Raw genomic sequence first — 19,292 nt, forward strand, 5'->3', positions numbered from 1 at the left:
GCCACACCTGCACTTCCATCCTATTCCAGCGAGGGGCAGCATGCTCCAATTTTAAGGGTCCCAAATGAAGCTTTGCGCAAAATGAATTGTTTTCCTCCTGTAGCTTTATTTGTGTGCGCAACAATTATTCTTCTGGTGTTTGCACACGAATATTAGACTTTAGTCGAAGTTCACTGTGACAGGAATAGTTCAGCAGTCTAGCAGTGCCAGTGTGAAGACTCACCCTCGGACGCGGACGACGTGGTCAGTTTGCGTGTCCCCGACCCAGAGTGTGACTGACGGCTGGGCAGTCCTACCACGCAAACACACTTTTTTTAATTTTTTAAAATAACATTTAACACCACCACACGGACAACGTTCACATTGAAGAAGTCGAAGAACCCTCCAAGATGTCCGTGGCAGGCTTAAAGAAGCAGTTTTATAAAGCCAGTCAGGTTTGTCAAACTTTTCTCGCCATGGCTAACAAGCTAGCTTCGCTTAGCATCGGCGCTAACACTAGTTTTGTAATGCTAATAAACATTTAGCCTCATGTACGATGACAGTTAGAAGCTAACACTTGCACATTGTATATGTTGTGATATGTTGCTGTTTTAGCTAAGCTAATTATTGTTACAGTGGAGTTTACTGGGGCGTTAACTTAGTTAGCCGCGTTGCGTCTAAATGTAAGCAAAAGTCATGTAAACGTACTTCTTATTGCTAACCATGAAGTTTCACGACAAATGTGAGTCACACTGCCAACTACAATGGAAAGAACTTTATTGAAATATTTGTGTTTGTATGTTTTCTTCTTTGAACTGGAACACCCGCTGACCTCATTTTCCACCAGTTGTGTCCAGCTGTGTTGTGTTTAGGCTTTTGCGTTTTAATCCAAGAGATTCAACGTGAACCCCCGCTGATTTGAAATACAGAAAAAAACAACACAATTTTGATGAGTGAGGGTGTTTTTTTTTTCCTACTCAAGAATTTCTTCACCGCCCCTGCTGATGTAAGCAGGAAAGGCTTGTATCTGGCTCGGATTTCTGCCAAGAATAGGCGCAGGTCACGGTTAGAAACGAAGTTAAAAACAATAGCTACAAAACAAATATATGCATAGAAAGATGTGCACACTGCTTCTTTCCTCTGCGCTGCTTTTGTTTTCCCCTCAATAACAGTTGACACAGATTTTCCTCACTGGGGCATACAGGATGTTAGACTGGATATCTGTGTCCAACAGTGCACACATCCGTGTTTATCTCACACTCTCTCTTTGCCTGCTTCCTATTGTGTCCCATCATCTACTCTATGCCTTCACCCTAAAAGTAAGCCAAACTACTGACTATTTATTGCTGAATACACGACCACGGAATGAAATGCTAAATTTTTTTTTATTGTAGTGGAACCTCTAAGTTGTTGTACACCAACAGCTGAGTAGCAAAAGTGCATGCAGAGGTAAATAAAGTGGCTGGATTCTGACCACTTGTGTATACCTGTCAATCTTCCTATTGACAAAAAGCTGCCATATTTTGCCCTTCTTTCCTAGGGCTTTCCTGTTTTTTTCATAGGGAAAATGTAGCTGGTAAAGTCAAGACTTTCAAAACAAAAGAAGTAGGAAGATCAGATTTTATAATGCAGATATTAATAATGCAAATGTTAACAGGTATGCACTTGTGATGCACTTCAAATGCAGTTACTGGTTATCCCGATCCAAATCGGATATTGGTCCATTCATTCATTCATTCATAGCGCTTATCCTCACGACAGTCGCAGAGGTACTGGAGCCTATCCCAGCTGTCTTTGGGCAAGAGATGGGGTACACCCTGGACTGGTTGACAGCCAATCACAAGCCACATATAGACAAACAACCATTCACACTCACATTCATACCTATTGCCAATTAACCTAGCATGCATGTTTTTGGAATGTGGGAGGCAGCCGGAGCCCTGGAGAAAACCCACACATGCACGGGGAGAACATGCAAACTCCACACAGAGGTGGCCAAGGGTGGAATCGAACCCGGCCTCCTAGCTGTGTGGCCTGCACGCTAACCACTCGTCCATTGCTGAAATTACTTTATTACACAGTATGGCCAACAATATTGTTATTGCTTTGTAGTGACATCAAGATGTTAGCCACATCTGTAATAACGTATGTTTTTGGACCCTGTGTTAGTTAGAGACTGGAGCTTATTTGCTTTTGTGTACTGCACACTTTGTGACTATGGTGTTAATAGGAGCACAGTTTTCATCCTTTCGTCCACCTTATTGTCCATTAACATTCAATTTTTGAAGCTGAATTTGAGCTTTAAGCGTCTGTGGTTGGAGTGTCACATATTTGTTACATTTGTCGTTGTTTTATGCCCCGCTTCCCTAATCTTGTGTGTATGTAAATAAGGATTATATGGGTTAGATGTTGGGAAATCTGTGGATGCTACACAGACAGGCATACACATGGAAGTTTAAATACAGTTACACTTCTGTGGTTGTCAAAAATCCAGGCAAGGTGTTTTAGTGTGAATATGAAGGACTATGCAGAGTAATCTCGCTTCTCTTGGATGTTAAATGCTAAGGAGTTTAAAGTTGGAACAGAGCGATATCTTAACTTGAGCTGAAGGCCTCAAGGCTGCATTTCAACCTTGCTCCCAAATATGACTTTAATTCCAGTCATGACAAAAGGAGATCGGGCTGATTTGGCAAACTGTCATACAGTTAGTTGTTGGATCTAAAATTCACTCACTTTATTACCATAAATGCCGTAAAAAAAGTTTGACATGAGTCAATGTATTTATTGTACTTACAAAGTAGGTCAGAGGCTGTAAATCATCTGTTGTCTCAGATGTAAACACTCAAGATAATTTTTTTAAATCTAATTTCTTCATTGCTGACATTCTCACATAAATGCTTACAATTGGAAAAAGAAAAGCCATGATTTAAAGCTGTGATCTTTATTTGTTGGGAAATCAAGGAAATGTTTGTAGAAAGGCATATCGAAAAAAATCTATTACAGGGTCAAACTATCAACATCGTAAAAACCTTTATCAACCTCTTAAAAGGACTGTATGCAGCTCACTCAAACTGGCATTTTTCAAAATAAAAAAAATCGAAGAACACCATTGCTAGCTAGCACATGTGACCAATAGTGTTTTAAAAGCACAGTTTGTATAAATAATGTCTATATTTTTCCACTAATGTAAATTAAACTGTTAACTGTCTTTCATGGCTGCCACCCATAACTGTCTCTTATACACATACATATCTGTGCACGCACACAAAAGCAGTTACGATAGGCTATACATTTGATGACAGCTAGTTGTGTCACGAGGAACTCAGTTTACAAGACGAGACGATACATGAGATTGGGTCTGAGACTAGACAAGACTGTAGAAAAAGTATTTTTTGAGGCCCTTCTCAATCCCACTTACATTACTTCCATAGAGGAAGCAGAGTCAGTACGCGGACAGTACCATCACCGTGTCAAAATGCTCCTCAGTGGCAAAGCTGCGGGGGTTCATGAGTTTCGCCTTTATTCCCCAAGGCTCTATATGTTGAGGGACTGTCTTGCCTGAGACATCTCTTCAACATTGCGAGGAAGTCAGGAACAATACCTTATGGATTGGCAGACCAGGGCGTTACTCCCCATTTTCAAGAAGGTTGACCGGAGGGTGTGTTCCAACTTATAGGGGGATCACACTCAGCCTCCCTGGGAAAGTCTATTCTACGATGCTCAAATCAACTGTTCGTCGAACCTCGGCTGCAAGAGGTGCAATGTGGTTTTTATCACGGTCACGGAACACTGGACCTGGAGGGTACCTGGGAGTTTGCCCAACCGGTCTACATGTGCTTTGTGGACTTGGAAAAGGCAATCGACCGTGTCCCCGCGATGCCTATTGGGGTGGTACTCCGGGATTACAGGATTGGTGGGCCACTGCTATGTGCCATTGGGTTCTCGTACAAACGGGGCATGAGCTTGATTTGCATTGCTAGTAGTAAGTCAAACCATTTTCCGGTGAATGCTGGCCTCCGCCAAGGCTGCCCTTTGTCACAGATTCTGTTAATAATTTTCATGGACAGAATTTCTAGTTGCAGCAAAGGTGTCGATAGAGTCCAGTTCGGGGGGGGGGGGGGGGGGTCATCTGTGCTTGTGAGTGAGCGTGTGGTGCTGGGAACACTTGTCGGTAGACGGATCTGTACAGGAGACACTATCCGTTGTGTGCATCTGCTACACATGTTTACGTCTGGTCGTCTGCTTGTCAACCTATTTTTCGGCGTGTCAGGCAATGCAATTTGTACTACATATGTGCAATATGCATAACCTGCCACCCCCAAAATTGTTTAGCTTAAAGAAATGACATTATCTTTTAAAATAGATCTTTTGTTTAAAGTGAATAATTTATAAGCCATCGTTTCCTGGTTGTAAAAATTATTTCAAAACTGAAATAACTACAGACAAAATCATTTGCGAGCAATATATGTCAAGATGGATGTATGGTATTTTTATGTTTAGAAAAAAACGTATCTGCCAGTACACGGATTAATCCGTTTATGTGCTTGGCTTACTGTGTTTACATTAAAATATATATTTTTTGTTTGCGATGTGTATGTATATGAAGTAAGGTTGGTAATCATTTATGTTCAGAAAAAAATACTAATGAATTTCATAACATGTTAGATCACAGAAGCTTTGTTGTGGAAACATTTTGAGTAGATAAAGTGATGTAGATCTTGCGCATGTACAGAAGGATCATGTTTCCTGGTGGAGGTTTTCTAGTGATGGTGCTCAAAGCAGTAAGAGGCACCCTCTTGTCAGCTGGAGGAAACTTCTAACCTCTATTAGCAGCCCCTGCACTTTTTGGGGGAATTTTAGCCATCATCCACAATCCTTATGTGAGACATGAACACACGTCTGTGCATTCCTGTGCCTTCTAATGGTATAAAAACAAAAGCACTTAATATGACACACCTATGCTCACGATAAAGACTGCAAGCTAACACCTCCAACAATGTTTTTTCTTTTTATATACATGCTGTGACCATGTAGTAACAGGTACATTCATGACAACCTTGTAATACAGCATTTTGCTGTATCTTCCTCTTTTAAACATTACCGCAACTTCCTTCCTTGGCGCATTGATTTCACATAGCAACATACAAATGAATGTCTACACCTACTGTTAACTTTTACAAACAAAAAAATTATTTTGTAGTGGCCTCACAATGCCTCACTGATGCGCTGCAGGCGAGTGTGTGATGAAGCTAGTAGTCAGCTGGCTAGTAGCTAGCCGGTGTGTTGTGGCGAAGTGTCATTGCACCAGTTATGTAGTTCAATCAGTGTAACAATGTTGATAAGAATAATGTCACTGTAACTTGGTTAATTTGCATGTCACATCATACGTAAATGGAGCTGTTTTTCAGTTGGCTTTATAGCATAGAATAAATGTTTCCTATTCCATTGTGCAGTAATCTACTCTTTTTTTTTTTACCTGTTTTTGTATCTTTACAATGCACAGAACAGAGAGAGATGTGTGTCTCACATAAGGATTATTGATGATGGGCAAACTTCCTCATCAAAAGTGAAGTTTTCCTTTTAAGATGGGATCCAAAATGTAATATTCAAGGGGACAGCAGGGCTGTACAATGTGAGTATTTCACTGGCATATGCGCCCAGAAATTAGTGGGAGTGTGAGTGGACGAAATATAAAGGGAGCACTTGTTCAAGTACACTTTTCAACCCTTTCATTCGTATTTTGCTCTTGATACAAGTCAAGTGAATAAATTTTTTGCGCATCTGCTTGTAAATGTACAAGTCTCCTACAACTTTTCTTTGTTCACATCGGCAACTCTTGCGTTGATGCTGGACGATGTCTCAGCTGCGCTCGCTGATATACACTTAACTAGCTGTCATCGTATGGATACTGGAACGTTGCAGGAGGTATACTGCTCTCTGTGATGTAAGTGCTGTCCCACTCAAGCACAATGCTTTGTTTTCGTAACACTGCTCCAAATTCCCTTGTGGCATGCATTAAGAAAGAAAGCAAGGAAGTGTTTCTTTCATCATGCATTTACTCATCAACAAGCGATCACAAGACGCTTGCAGCTTGTGCACACACAAGCCCGGTGTGTTTTCACCGCTTGTGAAGCCTGCAGCCAGTCTGCCAGGAAAACCTAGCATGGACACACTCATTTGTTAACACTTCCTGTTCCCTGTGAAATATGTAAAACAGGGATGTAACAACTTTTTTATGGGCCGGTGAACGGCACATTGTAGAAGCAAAATATACAACTGGAGAGAAAAAATTTGAATTATATCAGAAAGGCAGGAAGTGAACAAATGTAACAGTTACTGATTGTCGTACCAGATGGAGGGGTAGGATTTAATAAGCTTTGCATCTTCCTACTGCTTTTGAACATGTGGAACTGTGAACTAATTATGTAACCTGATGCATGTTCAAATGAAATTAAACCATTACTATTAAATTACCTTCCAGAAAGTTCTGAATTGTATGACTTCAAGGGGATTCTGGTTGTTCATTTCAAAGAAGAATGCAATTGAGGCATGCAGTGTGTATGTTTGAGAGTAATGTGTGTTCTCAGCTAAAGCAAATGGCAGTACTTTTGGCTTGTAGGTTAACATGTCTATTAAAACCTTATGGTGAACATGAAATGGCCTCACTCTTTATCCACACCCTCCCCACCTTGTTTGTCTCTACTGCTAGATGGTGAGTGAGAAAGTTGGCGGCGCAGAGGGAACCAAACTTGATGATGAATTCAGAGACTTGGAGCGGGTAGGAAAATGTATTTTTGTGGTTTTAAAGTGAAAGCTATTGTTATGCGACTTCAACAGCCATTAATAATATTTAATAATTTAATTTGCTGTTGCTGTTATTATACTACAGAGGGTGGACGTGACCAGTAAAGCCGTAACAGAGGTAATCTCCAAAACATCGGAGTACCTCCAACCCAACCCAGGTAAGCCACAAAAAATGGCTTGCTAAATATATGTACTTTTTTTTAGATATTTTATCATCTTCATATCATATCACCTTCTCTTCTTGCAGCGTCAAGGGCCAAACTGTCCATGTTGAACACTATGTCTAAAATTCGTGGTCAGGTGAAGAACCCCGGATACCCCCAAGCTGAGGGTCTGCTGGGAGAATGCATGTCCAAGTATGGGAGAGATCTTGGAGAGGAGACTAACTTTGGTAAGGTGCATGTTGGGACATATAGACACTTTCCTGGGTTTGGTGTTTTTTTAAATGGTCTTTTTTTTAACAATGGTTTGTCAGTAAAACTTCAGTGTCCATTTTTTGCCTGTTTTCCGCCTGTCAGAGCACATAGCATGTAGTCTTGCTATCAGGAAGTATCACACTTCCTCAAATAAACACTGTGCTCCAATCAATCACCAGGTGACTCTTAAATAAACCCTTCTTTTGGCACCCTTCTTTTTTCACCAGAGAAAAATATGTGACATCTGTAAAGCTGACATTTAGAGAATTATGTACAAGTGTGTACAAAAAACAGAAAACAATCCAAATACAGTTGATAAATGAAACCTTTTATTATTAAGGGTAAAAAAAACCCTACATGACACCCCCATCCCCGCCCCCACACCCATAACTCTGAGAATAATTGTCAATCTGGAAAAGGTGAAAGAGCCATTTCTTAAAGCTTTGGGACTCCAGTGAACTACCGTGAGACCCATTGTCTTCAAGTGGCAAAAACATGGAACAGTGGTGAACTTTCCCAGGAGCCATGACTCATCCAAGAGGTCACAAAAGACACCACAACAACATCCAAAGAACTGCAGGCATCACTTGCGTCAGTTAAGGCCAGTGTTCATGACGCCACCATAAGCCTGCATGGAAATCAATGCTGAACAAAAAGAACATTACGGTTGGGCTCAATTTTGCCAGAAAACAGTAAAAAAAACAGAAAACATGGTGGTGGTAGTGTGAACGTTTGGGGCTGTTTTGCTGCTTCAGGACTTGAAAGACTTGCTGTGGTAAATGGAACCATTAATTCTGTCTACCAAAAAATCCTGAAGAAGAATGTCTGGCCATCTGTTCGTGACCTCAAGCTGCAACAAACTTGGGTTCTGCAGCAGGACAATGATCCAAAACACACTAGCAAGTCCACCTGGCCTAGTCAAAGTCCTAACCTGAATTCTATTGAAATGGTGTGGCATGACTTTAAAAAGGCATTTCATGCTCAAAACCCCCCCAATGTGGCTGAATTGCAGCAAATTAGCAAGGATGAGTGGACCAAAATTCCTCCACAGTGCTGTAAGCGAAGTGAAAGTTAGCGCAAACGCTTGATTGCAGTTGTTGCTGCTGAGTGTGGCCCAGCCAGTTAGTAGGTTTAAGGAGCAGTCACTTTTTCACACAGGGCTGAGTAGGTTTGGATTTTCTCCCTTAATAAAAAAAATGTCATTTTAAAAACTGCATTTTGTGTTCAATTGTGTTGTCGTTGACTAATTTGTTTGATCTGAAACAAACAAGTGACAAAACATGCAAACAATAAACTAAACAACCCCCTGGCCACTATAGAGGAAATAAGAATTACTCTGTCACTGAGCTGTTCATGCCTGTCGTTTGTTGTGGTTCAGGCGGCGCCCTGGTGGAAGTGGGAGAGGCCATGAAGAGACTGGCAGAAGTGAAAGACTCGCTCGACATTGACGTCAAGCAGAACTTCATTGATCCGTTACAAAGCTTCTGTGACAAGGAGCTGAGAGAGATACAGGTATTTGTTTATATTGATCACAATGCTCAGTGAAATGGAAAATGGTAAGTAAAATACAAATCAAATAAAGATGCTTATTGACAGTTTTCTTTGATCACAGCATCATCTCAAGAAATTGGAAGGACGCCGTCTAGACTACGACTACAAAAAGAAGCGTCAGGGCAAGATTCCTGATGAGGAGATCCGACAGGCCCTGGAGAAATTTTACGAGTCCAAGGAAGTGGCCGAGACGGGCATGTACAACCTGCTGGAGACTGACGTGAGTTTATTAGTGTCAAGATGTGTGAATAGTAGTCAAGCCCATGTTAGACTTGACCCTTGTGGTGTGTTACGTGTTTGCGAGTAGATCGAGCAGGTGAGCCAGCTCTCCTGTCTGGTGGAGTGCCAGCTGCAGTACCACAGGCAAGCCGTTCAGTTCCTGGATGAGCTTTCTCACAAACTTGAGGAAAGGTGCAGTAATGAAAAGACGCGCACACACACACAATTAGCAGTACCTATTTCATATGCAAATGGGGAAAATAATTAAGACAGTGAATGCCATGCCAGTAGTGGCTGATGTCACTTTGTAAAGAAACACTGCACTGACTGTCTTTGGAGTAACCTCCATTGTTTTACACGAGTCAAAAGTTTGGACAACTTTTTTGCATTCTATTAAATGAGGAAGTGTCTCCAAACTGTTGACCAGTACTACTAGGTGTAATGTAAGTAATGTACTTAATTCTATTGTGTTTTTAAAAAAAAATAATAGATGATGACTGTTTTGTGACTGACTGTGGCGAATTAGTTGAAAAATATTGAAAGGCAAGTCATGTGAGACATTACACTACTTTTGATACAACAGTGCATATAGTCAGCCTTGGCATGTCCGACACGTGAAAACTATCCTCTCATTTAGTGTGGAAGTGGTACGTTTTTGGCTTCTTGAAACACTTAAAGTTCAGAACAAATAATTTGAAGGCTAACTAGTTTTCTCGCTAGCTGGCTACATGCTATGATCGGCAGCTGTCTTTTATGTCTGATCCCGCCTTCGCATCAAGTGTAAAGCAAGAGTGTGACTACCTGGGTACGGGGCTCTAGTAATGGTAAACATGTATTTAGAGGGTCATAAACAAGTTTTCTAAGCTCTAAAAATATTTTTAAAGATAAATGTACAAAAGTATTCTGTTTATTTATATTGAATCTTATGCAGAAAATCACTTGATGCGGCTGGGTCTGGAACCAATTAACCTGGATAAACGAGGGATGACTGTAGTATATGGAATCTTTCAAAACAGCTTGCAAAACTTATAGACCCACATTTAGTGGTCAAAACAAAATGTCTCCCATCAGATTGACTGGACTGTTTTTGTTTTTTTACAGGGTGAGTGAGGCTGCGTCCCGACCGAGACGGGAATACACACCCAAGCCCAAACCTTTGTTTGACTTTGGAGACGATAACCACTCAAACGGGGGCTATTCCACTTCAATGGCTGCTCCCCCTTCTCGTAACTCAGGTGAGCCACTCTGCAATAATGTAGATGAACTTTTGAGTGAAACATGTTTGTTGCAGGGTAAGATGTAAAATAGGACTTATATGCAGCCATGTGATTAACCTATGACTTTTTGCAGTGGTTGGAGTACATTGAGGTGTGTGAGAAATGTAAAGTCAATCCAATGTATTAGGTTTAATAGCAGCACCTCCATGTGGTGTATTTGTCAGAAAAATAGCACAGGCAACGCAGTAGGGGTGCATGTTTTTACAAACTAACCTCATGGGTTGTCATTTCTTTATGACAGTAGGACAGAAAATCAGTTTAGTCTCTATTACATCACACAAAACATGGTACTTTTCACAAAAACACTTTTCCACGCAAAGCACAGGGTGCCTATTTCTGTGAAAGCAATCTGACAAACATTCCAGCCATTTCCAACATGATTGCACAAGACCTGCATGAGTCACATGCTCTAAAAGTGTGAGACGCGTTACAGCAAGTGTTTACCTATGTCTCTGTGCGTGTCTTCTGGATGTCTGCTACTTTGACTGACCATGTTCCTCTTTCGTGTGACATCATCAGAGACATCATTTCACTCTTCAACATTGTTGTTTGGGAAGCACAGATTGTGAGTCAGACAGGGCGAAGCATGAATTTCTCTTGTGGTCTTGTGGTGGTTTCTTTTTTGTGTGCGTGCGCGCTGATGCTTGTGAAACATAGGAAGCAGAACACAAAGTCACTTCTCATAGGTTCAGCATTTCAACGTTTTCATTGCGAATGTTGTATGTGGTGTAACAAATCCACATCCTGTCCTAATGCTCTAGAGGAAGCCTCAGTCAAATAGCTGCAAATTAAAGCCATGTGCTGCATTTTTGGGCATGTCATCTTAGTACTTTTATAGCTTTTGTATGACTACATCCTGTCAATCATAACTGGATTGCAATTTATTATCCTTTGTAATTGACTTTTTAAGCACAATGGTAATATGTGTCACTAGACCCTGGGAAATATAATCTCTAACACTTTTTTTTTCTTCGCAGAGACAGGGTCTGTTTTTTTAAAATGTTTTTAGTTATTTTATGTGCAATTTTTGTTGAAGGTTTGAGAGTCCATTTTAATTTCATTGGGTTTCATTGGGTTTCTTTTTTTAATGTATGAATTTTATTTAAAAGCTCTTGACATTTCAGATGCAATGTTAAAGGGATAGTTTGGATTTTTTGATATAAAGTTTTATGACATCCCCATCAGCAGTGCAGTTCATCATCAGCGACTCCAGTCGTCATTCGTGCATGTAAACACTGTGGAGTACACACACAGGCAGCAGCACGTGGTAAGACCGTTCCTTTGGTACGTCCCAGAGGGGCGGACTTCCTTATATAGAAACTCTCTGCCCTCCCCCAAGCTCTGCTTCCTTTGTCCTCCCCCAAGCACTGCTCCACTGTTCACTTGCTAGTGATGCCTCGAAAGGGAATGCCACATTTGTTTACAATTCCTAAAGACGCCACCATCAGGCACAAGTGGTTGGAGTTCCTGATTCCCTACTAGCAAAATAAATTAATTTTAATCTATGAACTGCATTTCTCACTGGACTGTGTTGTCAACATGAGCCAATTTGCAGCTGGACTAGCCGACGAACTTGCTGAAGCCTTATGCCTTTCCAACATTACTTGGTCGTGTGGAAGAGTTGGAAGGAGACGCTAAAATGCTAAAGCTACTTACCATTGAGAGACATCTCGAATGAACCTCTTTTCTCGAGAAACTGTGGACTGTACAGTCTCCACTTCCGATTCGGGATCCAACACATATGGCTGTATATTCAAAGCAGACATATGAAAAAGATAAATCCCTGTTTATCAACTATAAAGTTGGCAGCACAAACCGAAAGTCTTTATATGCACTGGCAGTGGGCAAAACTGCTGTTTATAATCAGCTCTCTTACCGTTTATTAACTCCTAAATAGTTAGCGGCACAAACCGGAAGTGTTTCTATGCCCTCTGCAATGTGACCAACCACAGCGGAGTGAGCGTTCCTGGAGGCGGGCCGTGGGGTGGAATACATAAAAACACTTTAATGAAGAAATTAGAGCTGCAATGATTATCCAATTAATGTACAACTATTAATTGTAATCAATTATTTGTTTACATTTTAAATCATTTGTGCTCCCAAAGTCTGTTTTTATAACTGGTCTCCTGCAAACTTTTGGCAGTGACTTATACGGCAAGAAGCCAGTTGATTTTAATGGCGCTAAGACTTTGGATGACGCTGAGGTTCTTTTAGTCCACACAGTGTCCATATAAGATGTACCATACGTTTCAGGTAGCAACCAGACAAGTTAAACTCAAATAGAAAAGAACTACGATTACCATAGCATAGTTCTTTCATATGAACGAAACAGAGTGATCATCTCAAGGCTTAGACTGACAATGCTACACAAAGACTGACTTTGTTGGTGGACAATTGTCTAGTTTGTTTGTGCATGAAGCTCATCTGTCCTCTGCTGGTCTCAGATCAGATCAGTGACCAGGGAGTGGGTCGATAAACAAAACATGCTGTAAGAGGGGATGACACCAGTGAAACCATGGTGTCATAGAATGTTACACTTTTGTTGTTTTTGTAAAAGAACTGTTGGAAACTGAAAAGTCCTAAACTCTCCTTCTGGCCCACAGCCCCGGAGCAGCCCAGCTGCAAAGCGCTGTATGACTTTGAGCCGGAGAACGAGGGTGAGCTGGGCTTTCGTGAGGGCGACATCATCACGCTGACCAATCAGATCGACGAGAATTGGTATGAGGGGATGCTCAATGGCCAGTCGGGATTCTTCCCCCTCAACTATGTTGAGGTGTTGGTTCCACTACCACACTAAGGAAGGGAGGAAGGTGGGAGGGAGGGAAGGAAGACAAAAGAAAGGCGGTTCCACTAAAACCGCGTGGAGGACTGACCTGCAATTTCAAACACAAAGCTCAGGTTGTGTGACAACTTTTGACTGAATAATCCCCTTTTTAGTAATTCAACAATGCCACCTGCTGGCCACTCTGAGAACTCATGTTTTCATTGGAACCACATGACACAAATTAGCCATCCCTGTGTTTTTTTAAATGGTCCGTTTTTCAAAAGCATCACAGTGACTGCACAGTATTATGTTTCATTTCATTTGCTTTAAATAGAGCTGCTTACGCGACATGTGAGAGTTGTACCTCCATTGAGATTGACTTGTGTGTGTGTTGATACTCCAGTTACACACCATGAAATGCAAACGTTGCACCTTTTTAGTCACTTAAATGCAGCCACATCTTTGTTAGAGCCCGTTTTAACCCACACAGTGCCTAAAAAAAAATATGACGCTGCTGGCAGCTGTTCATGACTTTCTATCCTTTGTCTTGCCATAATGTGAAACTGTGTCCCATTCTGTCCTCCACTCCGGAATTCGTTGAATTTTTTTAAGTGTTGGTACATTTTGACCATTCCTGTGCTCTTAATACACAAATACAGTCTTTATGGTAGGATGTAGCCTAAAAGGGAAAACATCAAGGGAATGTTTTGACTTGGGGACTGTATCTTTCATTAGTGTTTTGTGAGTTTTAACAGACCCCTCCACTGTGTTTGGACCTTATGTGTTTACATGTTGACACCTAGATTTTTTTGCTGTTTTAAAAGGATTAAAAAAAGGCAAATTCTTGCTAGCTTTTATTTGGAACAGGGAGGAGTGACTAATGATCCTAAAACCAAAGCCTAACATAGCTACTTATTGCTGCTTTTCCCAATTCTAAATAGTGGCACTTTCCTGTGTAACGTCTCTAAACACTACAAAACTGTTTCCCCGCACACACACAAGACTGTTTATTTTGCATATATGGTTGTAAAGGGTTATGTTTTGTTTAATCAGTCTTAAATATTGTACTATTTTTTATATCCAAACCCTTAAAACTTGCATGTAGTCCTTATTATTGTTATAATTATAATACCCTATAAAAGGTTTTTACATTCGGTATGGACTTACCTGTCATACTGGTCTGTTATCAATAATTGTATGTGCTTCTTTCCTGACTTCACACTTCTTACAATAAACAGAAAAAAAATATTTTTTTTCCTTCAAAACAAAACAGACGATTTTTTTCAAATATAATTCCAGTGTATTAGATATGCTTTAAATGTGAATCAGCACATGGAAAGTATGCATTTGTCCTTACGCCATAATAAATAAAGTAACTGGCACAAAAGGTCCTGAAGAAAAGTTTACAATAGTTGACATGGAGCTGTCGGCATATGTGCTTTTCTTACTAGCACTCACGGGCCAAGCATTTTCAAGGCACCTGTACGGCGCTCAGTTGACTGTAGACGTGCTCCAAGATTTGAGAGTAGGCTTGGTCCTTGGGGGCGTGGCAGCTCAGAGACCCCTGGATGGAAGTGGAGGAACAACAACAGGAAGTTAACACAACCAATCACAGAGGGTTGCTGACAACTTTGATCTCTCACCTTGATCTTATCCATCATGGTGGTATCAGGACACCAGTACTGACTGAAATGGATGAGGTCAGGAGCGGCCTTGTAGTAGTCCACCAACAGCATCTGCACAAGAACACAACACTTAAGTGTCTTCACAAAGCATTAGTGTTCTACAGCAACTACCATTTCGTTGAGGACATCACTGGTGAGGAAGTTATCTTGCACATAGGTGACTTCCACAGCCACTGGGATGCCATAGTCGTTGGGTCTTTGCTGCATGGAAAGACACGTTAAGATGTCCACCACACTTTAAAAGGCAACAGCAGTGTGCTCACCTCAGGTGGCGATACCACCCAGAATGGTGTTATAGTGGAGGCCACACCTTGATTGCCATGATAGTACGGCCCTGAAAAAAAATACAAAAATAGTAACCAGAGCCTCATTAGGGACAGGTCAAAGGACGTACTGACTCTACGTACCACAGATGACACCCAAACAGGGCTGAAAGCCGTTGTTGGATCCCTGCAGCCTCAGCTGGTGGTCCATCTGTGAGTCAATATCCTGCAGGGAGGGCAAGGCCGGACCTCGCGGGTGACTGTGGTACCACCCCACCAGAGACAAGCCACGCATGAACAGGTTCTGGCAGATCTGAACAACATCAAAAATTCTGAAAGGTAAATATCATGGAATGTGATGATAAAAAACTAATATAGTAATTATTGGTTACATGAACCTCGATCCAAATTTAAAGCTATAAGTATTACAGTAATAACGTCACCGTCCTTGGACACAATGTAATTTATTTATTAATGGACACAATTTACCGTATGTGTACGTATACCGGTATGTGTAACATGACAGTATATTCATGTTTATTTTAGAAATTAAATGATACGTTAAAATACAGATTTCAAAATACTAAATGTATTATACCCTCCACTATATTGAGTAATTGTGTTTTTGTTCCAATAATTCCAGCAATAACAATTCCAATATTTTGGTTCCAAACATTTCGAGTGGAGGTCATTATTTAAGTATACCTTTTCTTCTGTTTTGTCACTTGTTTTTTGAGTTGATCCAAACAACACAATTGGCATTCTTCCTGTGATCTGCTGTGTGTGTTACCTCCTCCTCAACAGCAGAGGCAGTGTCTTTGTCAGCCAGTCTCGTTCGACAAGGAAATGCTCGTAAGATGGTCAGCACTGAAAGACGCACAAACATCACTTTAAGTTATCTTACAGGTTTACATCTAGGGTAACACTCACGTTGTGTGTTCGTGTCCCATCGTCCTCCCAGGTATCCCACCACCTCACTAGTGGTCAGGTGACAGTGGAAGTCCTAGTGAGCAGACACAAACATAGATGTCTCCGATGCATGTGTTTTTGTTTTACTAAAATGTCACCTGAAGCCAAAGCAGTGTGTCACCATGAGCAGCAGCACGTTACTGGATACGGCCACATTGAAAGGCTGAAATCTGTTAATGGCTGAGAAGGCAGAGAGCTCCACCAGCGTGTGAGGGTCTCTGAGGACGCAAGGTCAACTGATTAACATTAGCCCAGACAGGGTAAGGAAAGAAGCACCACAAGGAAAACAGACCTGGTAGCATCCCTGGTGCCCAAAGTGCAATATCTGACGGGGATTCTCTCTCGGTCTGTTCTTCGTGGAGCAAGAACATCTGAAAGATGACGAAGAACATTTTTTTAAGTTTTATGGGTTGATAAGATGATTTTTTCCACAGAGGAGATGGACTCATAACAGGCACATCACTTTGAAGATGGGAGTTGGGGTAGTACACTCTAAACAAAACCCCAGTCCAAAACCTAACCCCAGCCCTAACTCAAGCCTGTATGCCAAACGTGGATAAAGTGTTCAATAGTGCTTCTTGGAGACATATTCCAGGTAGTGTTTAGCATTTAACTGTCTAAATTCCAGCATCAAGGATCAACACACTATCAATACACTATTACAGGACCTCAGACACTTAAAATTGTTAAAAAAAATACTACAATACCATGTAGTCCTCCAGGTTTGTTGTTTCTGTTCTTCTCATCCACCTGCACGGCTGATTTCCCTTCTTCTTCATCCTCGTCATCGTCCTCCTCGCTCACCAGGCTCTGTCATAAATAAGACCAGAATCAACAAAAGCCAAGCAACAACACTGAAGAATATAAAGTATGTATCCTGTACATGTACACATGTACAGGGTTGTTCTTTTACTCACCATGTCTGCACTGGGCTGGTACTTATGCAGCCACGTGGTCTTATACTGGACCAGCTTCTGTCCGCGGTAGCGCACTGATGCCCAGCCACAGCCAGACTTCTTGGCTGGGTTGACCAGGCGCTTGCAGTGGGTGGCCCATGCACTTGGTGAATTGAAGATCTGACCTGTCTCCACCCAACGGATTTTCCCGTCGTTCAGCAAGTCCCCTATAAAGTTCTTACCCTAAGAGACACAAAGCGGACCGCCATCTTTCACATCTGTACAATCCTGTGGTCATGTGTTTGTATCATTATTATTATTATTATTATTATTATTTTACCAAGTAGTGGATAGCCAGAACGCCGTCACCTGGCTCCACCAGGCCATCCTTAAGGAGCACTCTCAGCGTGATGCCTCTACGGGTGAGTAAGGAGCCCCGGCCTGAGGTGGAGCGCAGGTCAGACTCCTCACCTCCACTTAGTTCCTCCTCATCCTCCTCTCCTCCATCCTCAATCACCTGTGGTGAGCTGGGTGGCTCTGAAATTGAAACATTTGTCACCATATATACATATAGAGGCAACCTGTACAGTTAATTTGTGTTAATAGTGGTTGGTATTTATTTCAGGCTGAAGTAGTTTGACTTATTAAAAGTGAAAAAGAATAGTAGCATAAAATCAAAAAGAGGTGTTGATAGTTAAGAATCACCAGCTTTAATGACAGGCTTGAAAAGAAACCCTGCAGTGGGTCTGCCCTCCATTGCACGAGTTTGACACGTGTTAAAGAGTGTAGTTTTTGGGACGCTGGCATTTTTTGTTGTCAACTGTGGGATTCGGTTTTAAGGACCACTTAAGGGTTAAAATTACTCAAGGAGAACAACCAAAACAAACTGTACCTAACCTAACTAAAAGAAGCTACAATTAATATATCAATTTCTGTCCCAAAAGATTACAATAAGGTACCCTATATGGATAATTAACTACACTCCAATTAACTGATTTCTAGGACAAAGGTGTTTGAGCGATGACAGTGATATTTAAAATGTTAAAATAATAATTCCTCGTAAAATGCCGTACAAAGTGCCAAACTAAAGACACAAATTGAGCATTTCCGTTAGTAACACTGCTAGCCTTTTGTTTCCTCGTCAGGACATGGCTCCCTTCCTCTTAACGCTCCCCCTAAGGATGACAAGCTCCACTTTTCATTCATCCTCCTCACCCATCATGGCTCCGAGAACGCCGGGAACAAGTCGCTCCAACTCGGCACTCGATGCTGAGCGGGCTCGGTCGGTGAGCTCCAGTGTGGACGGAGGTGTTTGCTGTCTGTATAAGGGGTGAGCCACGTCGTGGCCACACTGGTTGAGGCTATTATTGAAGAAGATAAAATGAAGGCAGTGTAGTTTCCTTGTTGTGTTGCTTTAATGTCAGCCCCCCCCCTTTTCTTCTTCTTCCTCCTTGTCACTCGCCCTGCACGCTAGCTGTCACTATCCACATTCATTATTAGCCTAAAACACCCAAAGATCGACAAGAGTCACGAAAAAACAACACGCGTGATGCCAAGGAGTGAAAATAAATCATTATTGGCAACAATGTGGCCGTCTATCTACGAGACATTAATGGCTTTCTCGAAGAAATGCATTTTTATGTGGGAACTGCCAGTAGAGGGCAGCAAACATCCCAAAATACTTGTGTTCCTCCACGACCAGCGCGTGTTGGCGGCACCTGCTGGCAGCACCGGTCTTATTTGTGACTTAAAAAAAATAATTGTGACATAAAAAATAAAAAGAAGCAACAGAAGACAGTCGAACTAAACATATTTGTCTGGCGTTTCATGTTTCACTCACTGAACGTTATTTTCTCTCCTACGGCGTCCATTACAATCACAATTACATGCAAAGACTTAATGGTAAATTGGGCAAAGATTGGCCAAATTTAAATTCAAGTTAAATTTTCCTTTGCTGAACAAGTCATGTTAATCACACCCCCTCAGTTGGCACAAGCCAATTACCTACAAGCCACATGTTCCAATCTAAGGTTAGGTAAGGAGGTAGAAATGGTGGTGCTACATTTGCAAAGGTGAAGTAGTACTAGTTTGATTATTTCCTACGTTCTCTGAACGCCTCTTTCTGGATGCTCACCATGGAGTTGCAGAGCCGTTACTTGACAACCGTGGACAAAGCTAATGCTAGTTAGCTGGTTTGCTAACCGTGAACAAGCCACAATATGATCATTAGTGCCAAACTCACAGGAGACAACAGGAGATATTTAATTAGCTGCAAAGTTTCATGACTGCAGTGTTACTGTTAAAACATCAACATTGTTCTACGAAGAGTAGAAGAAGAAGAGTTCAAGAAGAGTCTTGAACCAGTCATGTGCTATATATATCACTGTATGGACAGTTACTATGGTACACATAAGGTCATTGTATGGTCATACCACCTCGTACTTCGGTACGGGACAAAAAAATTACAAA

General features: G+C 41.4%; 2 protein-coding genes across 2 annotated transcripts; one reads left to right on the forward strand and one right to left on the reverse strand.

Moving 5' to 3' along the window:
* Positions 1-84: 84 nt before the first annotated feature.
* On the forward strand, positions 85-14,165 carry sh3gl1b (SH3-domain GRB2-like 1b). Its single transcript, XM_058073484.1, has 9 exons — positions 85-434; positions 6,689-6,757; positions 6,869-6,941; positions 7,031-7,174; positions 8,578-8,711; positions 8,812-8,970; positions 9,058-9,161; positions 10,071-10,204; positions 12,850-14,165. Exons 1-9 carry the CDS (start codon positions 390-392, stop codon positions 13,041-13,043), a joined length of 1,056 nt encoding a protein of 351 aa, XP_057929467.1. The 5' UTR covers positions 85-389; the 3' UTR covers positions 13,044-14,165.
* mpnd (MPN domain containing) lies at positions 12,331-18,447 on the reverse strand. The gene is made up of 13 exons (XM_058073483.1): positions 18,039-18,447; positions 17,164-17,360; positions 16,845-17,066; positions 16,635-16,737; positions 16,220-16,298; positions 16,049-16,145; positions 15,889-15,961; positions 15,749-15,825; positions 15,103-15,271; positions 14,959-15,029; positions 14,807-14,896; positions 14,654-14,746; positions 12,331-14,574 (listed from the first exon to the last, which is right to left on the reverse strand). The coding sequence occupies exons 1-13, from the start codon at positions 18,043-18,045 to the stop codon at positions 14,482-14,484; spliced, it is 1,371 nt and encodes a 456-aa protein (XP_057929466.1). The 5' UTR covers positions 18,046-18,447; the 3' UTR covers positions 12,331-14,481.
* Positions 18,448-19,292: the final 845 nt, after the last annotated feature.

Source organism: Doryrhamphus excisus, chromosome 5, assembly GCF_030265055.1.
Source record: "Doryrhamphus excisus isolate RoL2022-K1 chromosome 5, RoL_Dexc_1.0, whole genome shotgun sequence".
In the NCBI taxonomy this organism is placed as follows: Eukaryota; Metazoa; Chordata; class Actinopteri; order Syngnathiformes; family Syngnathidae; genus Doryrhamphus; species Doryrhamphus excisus.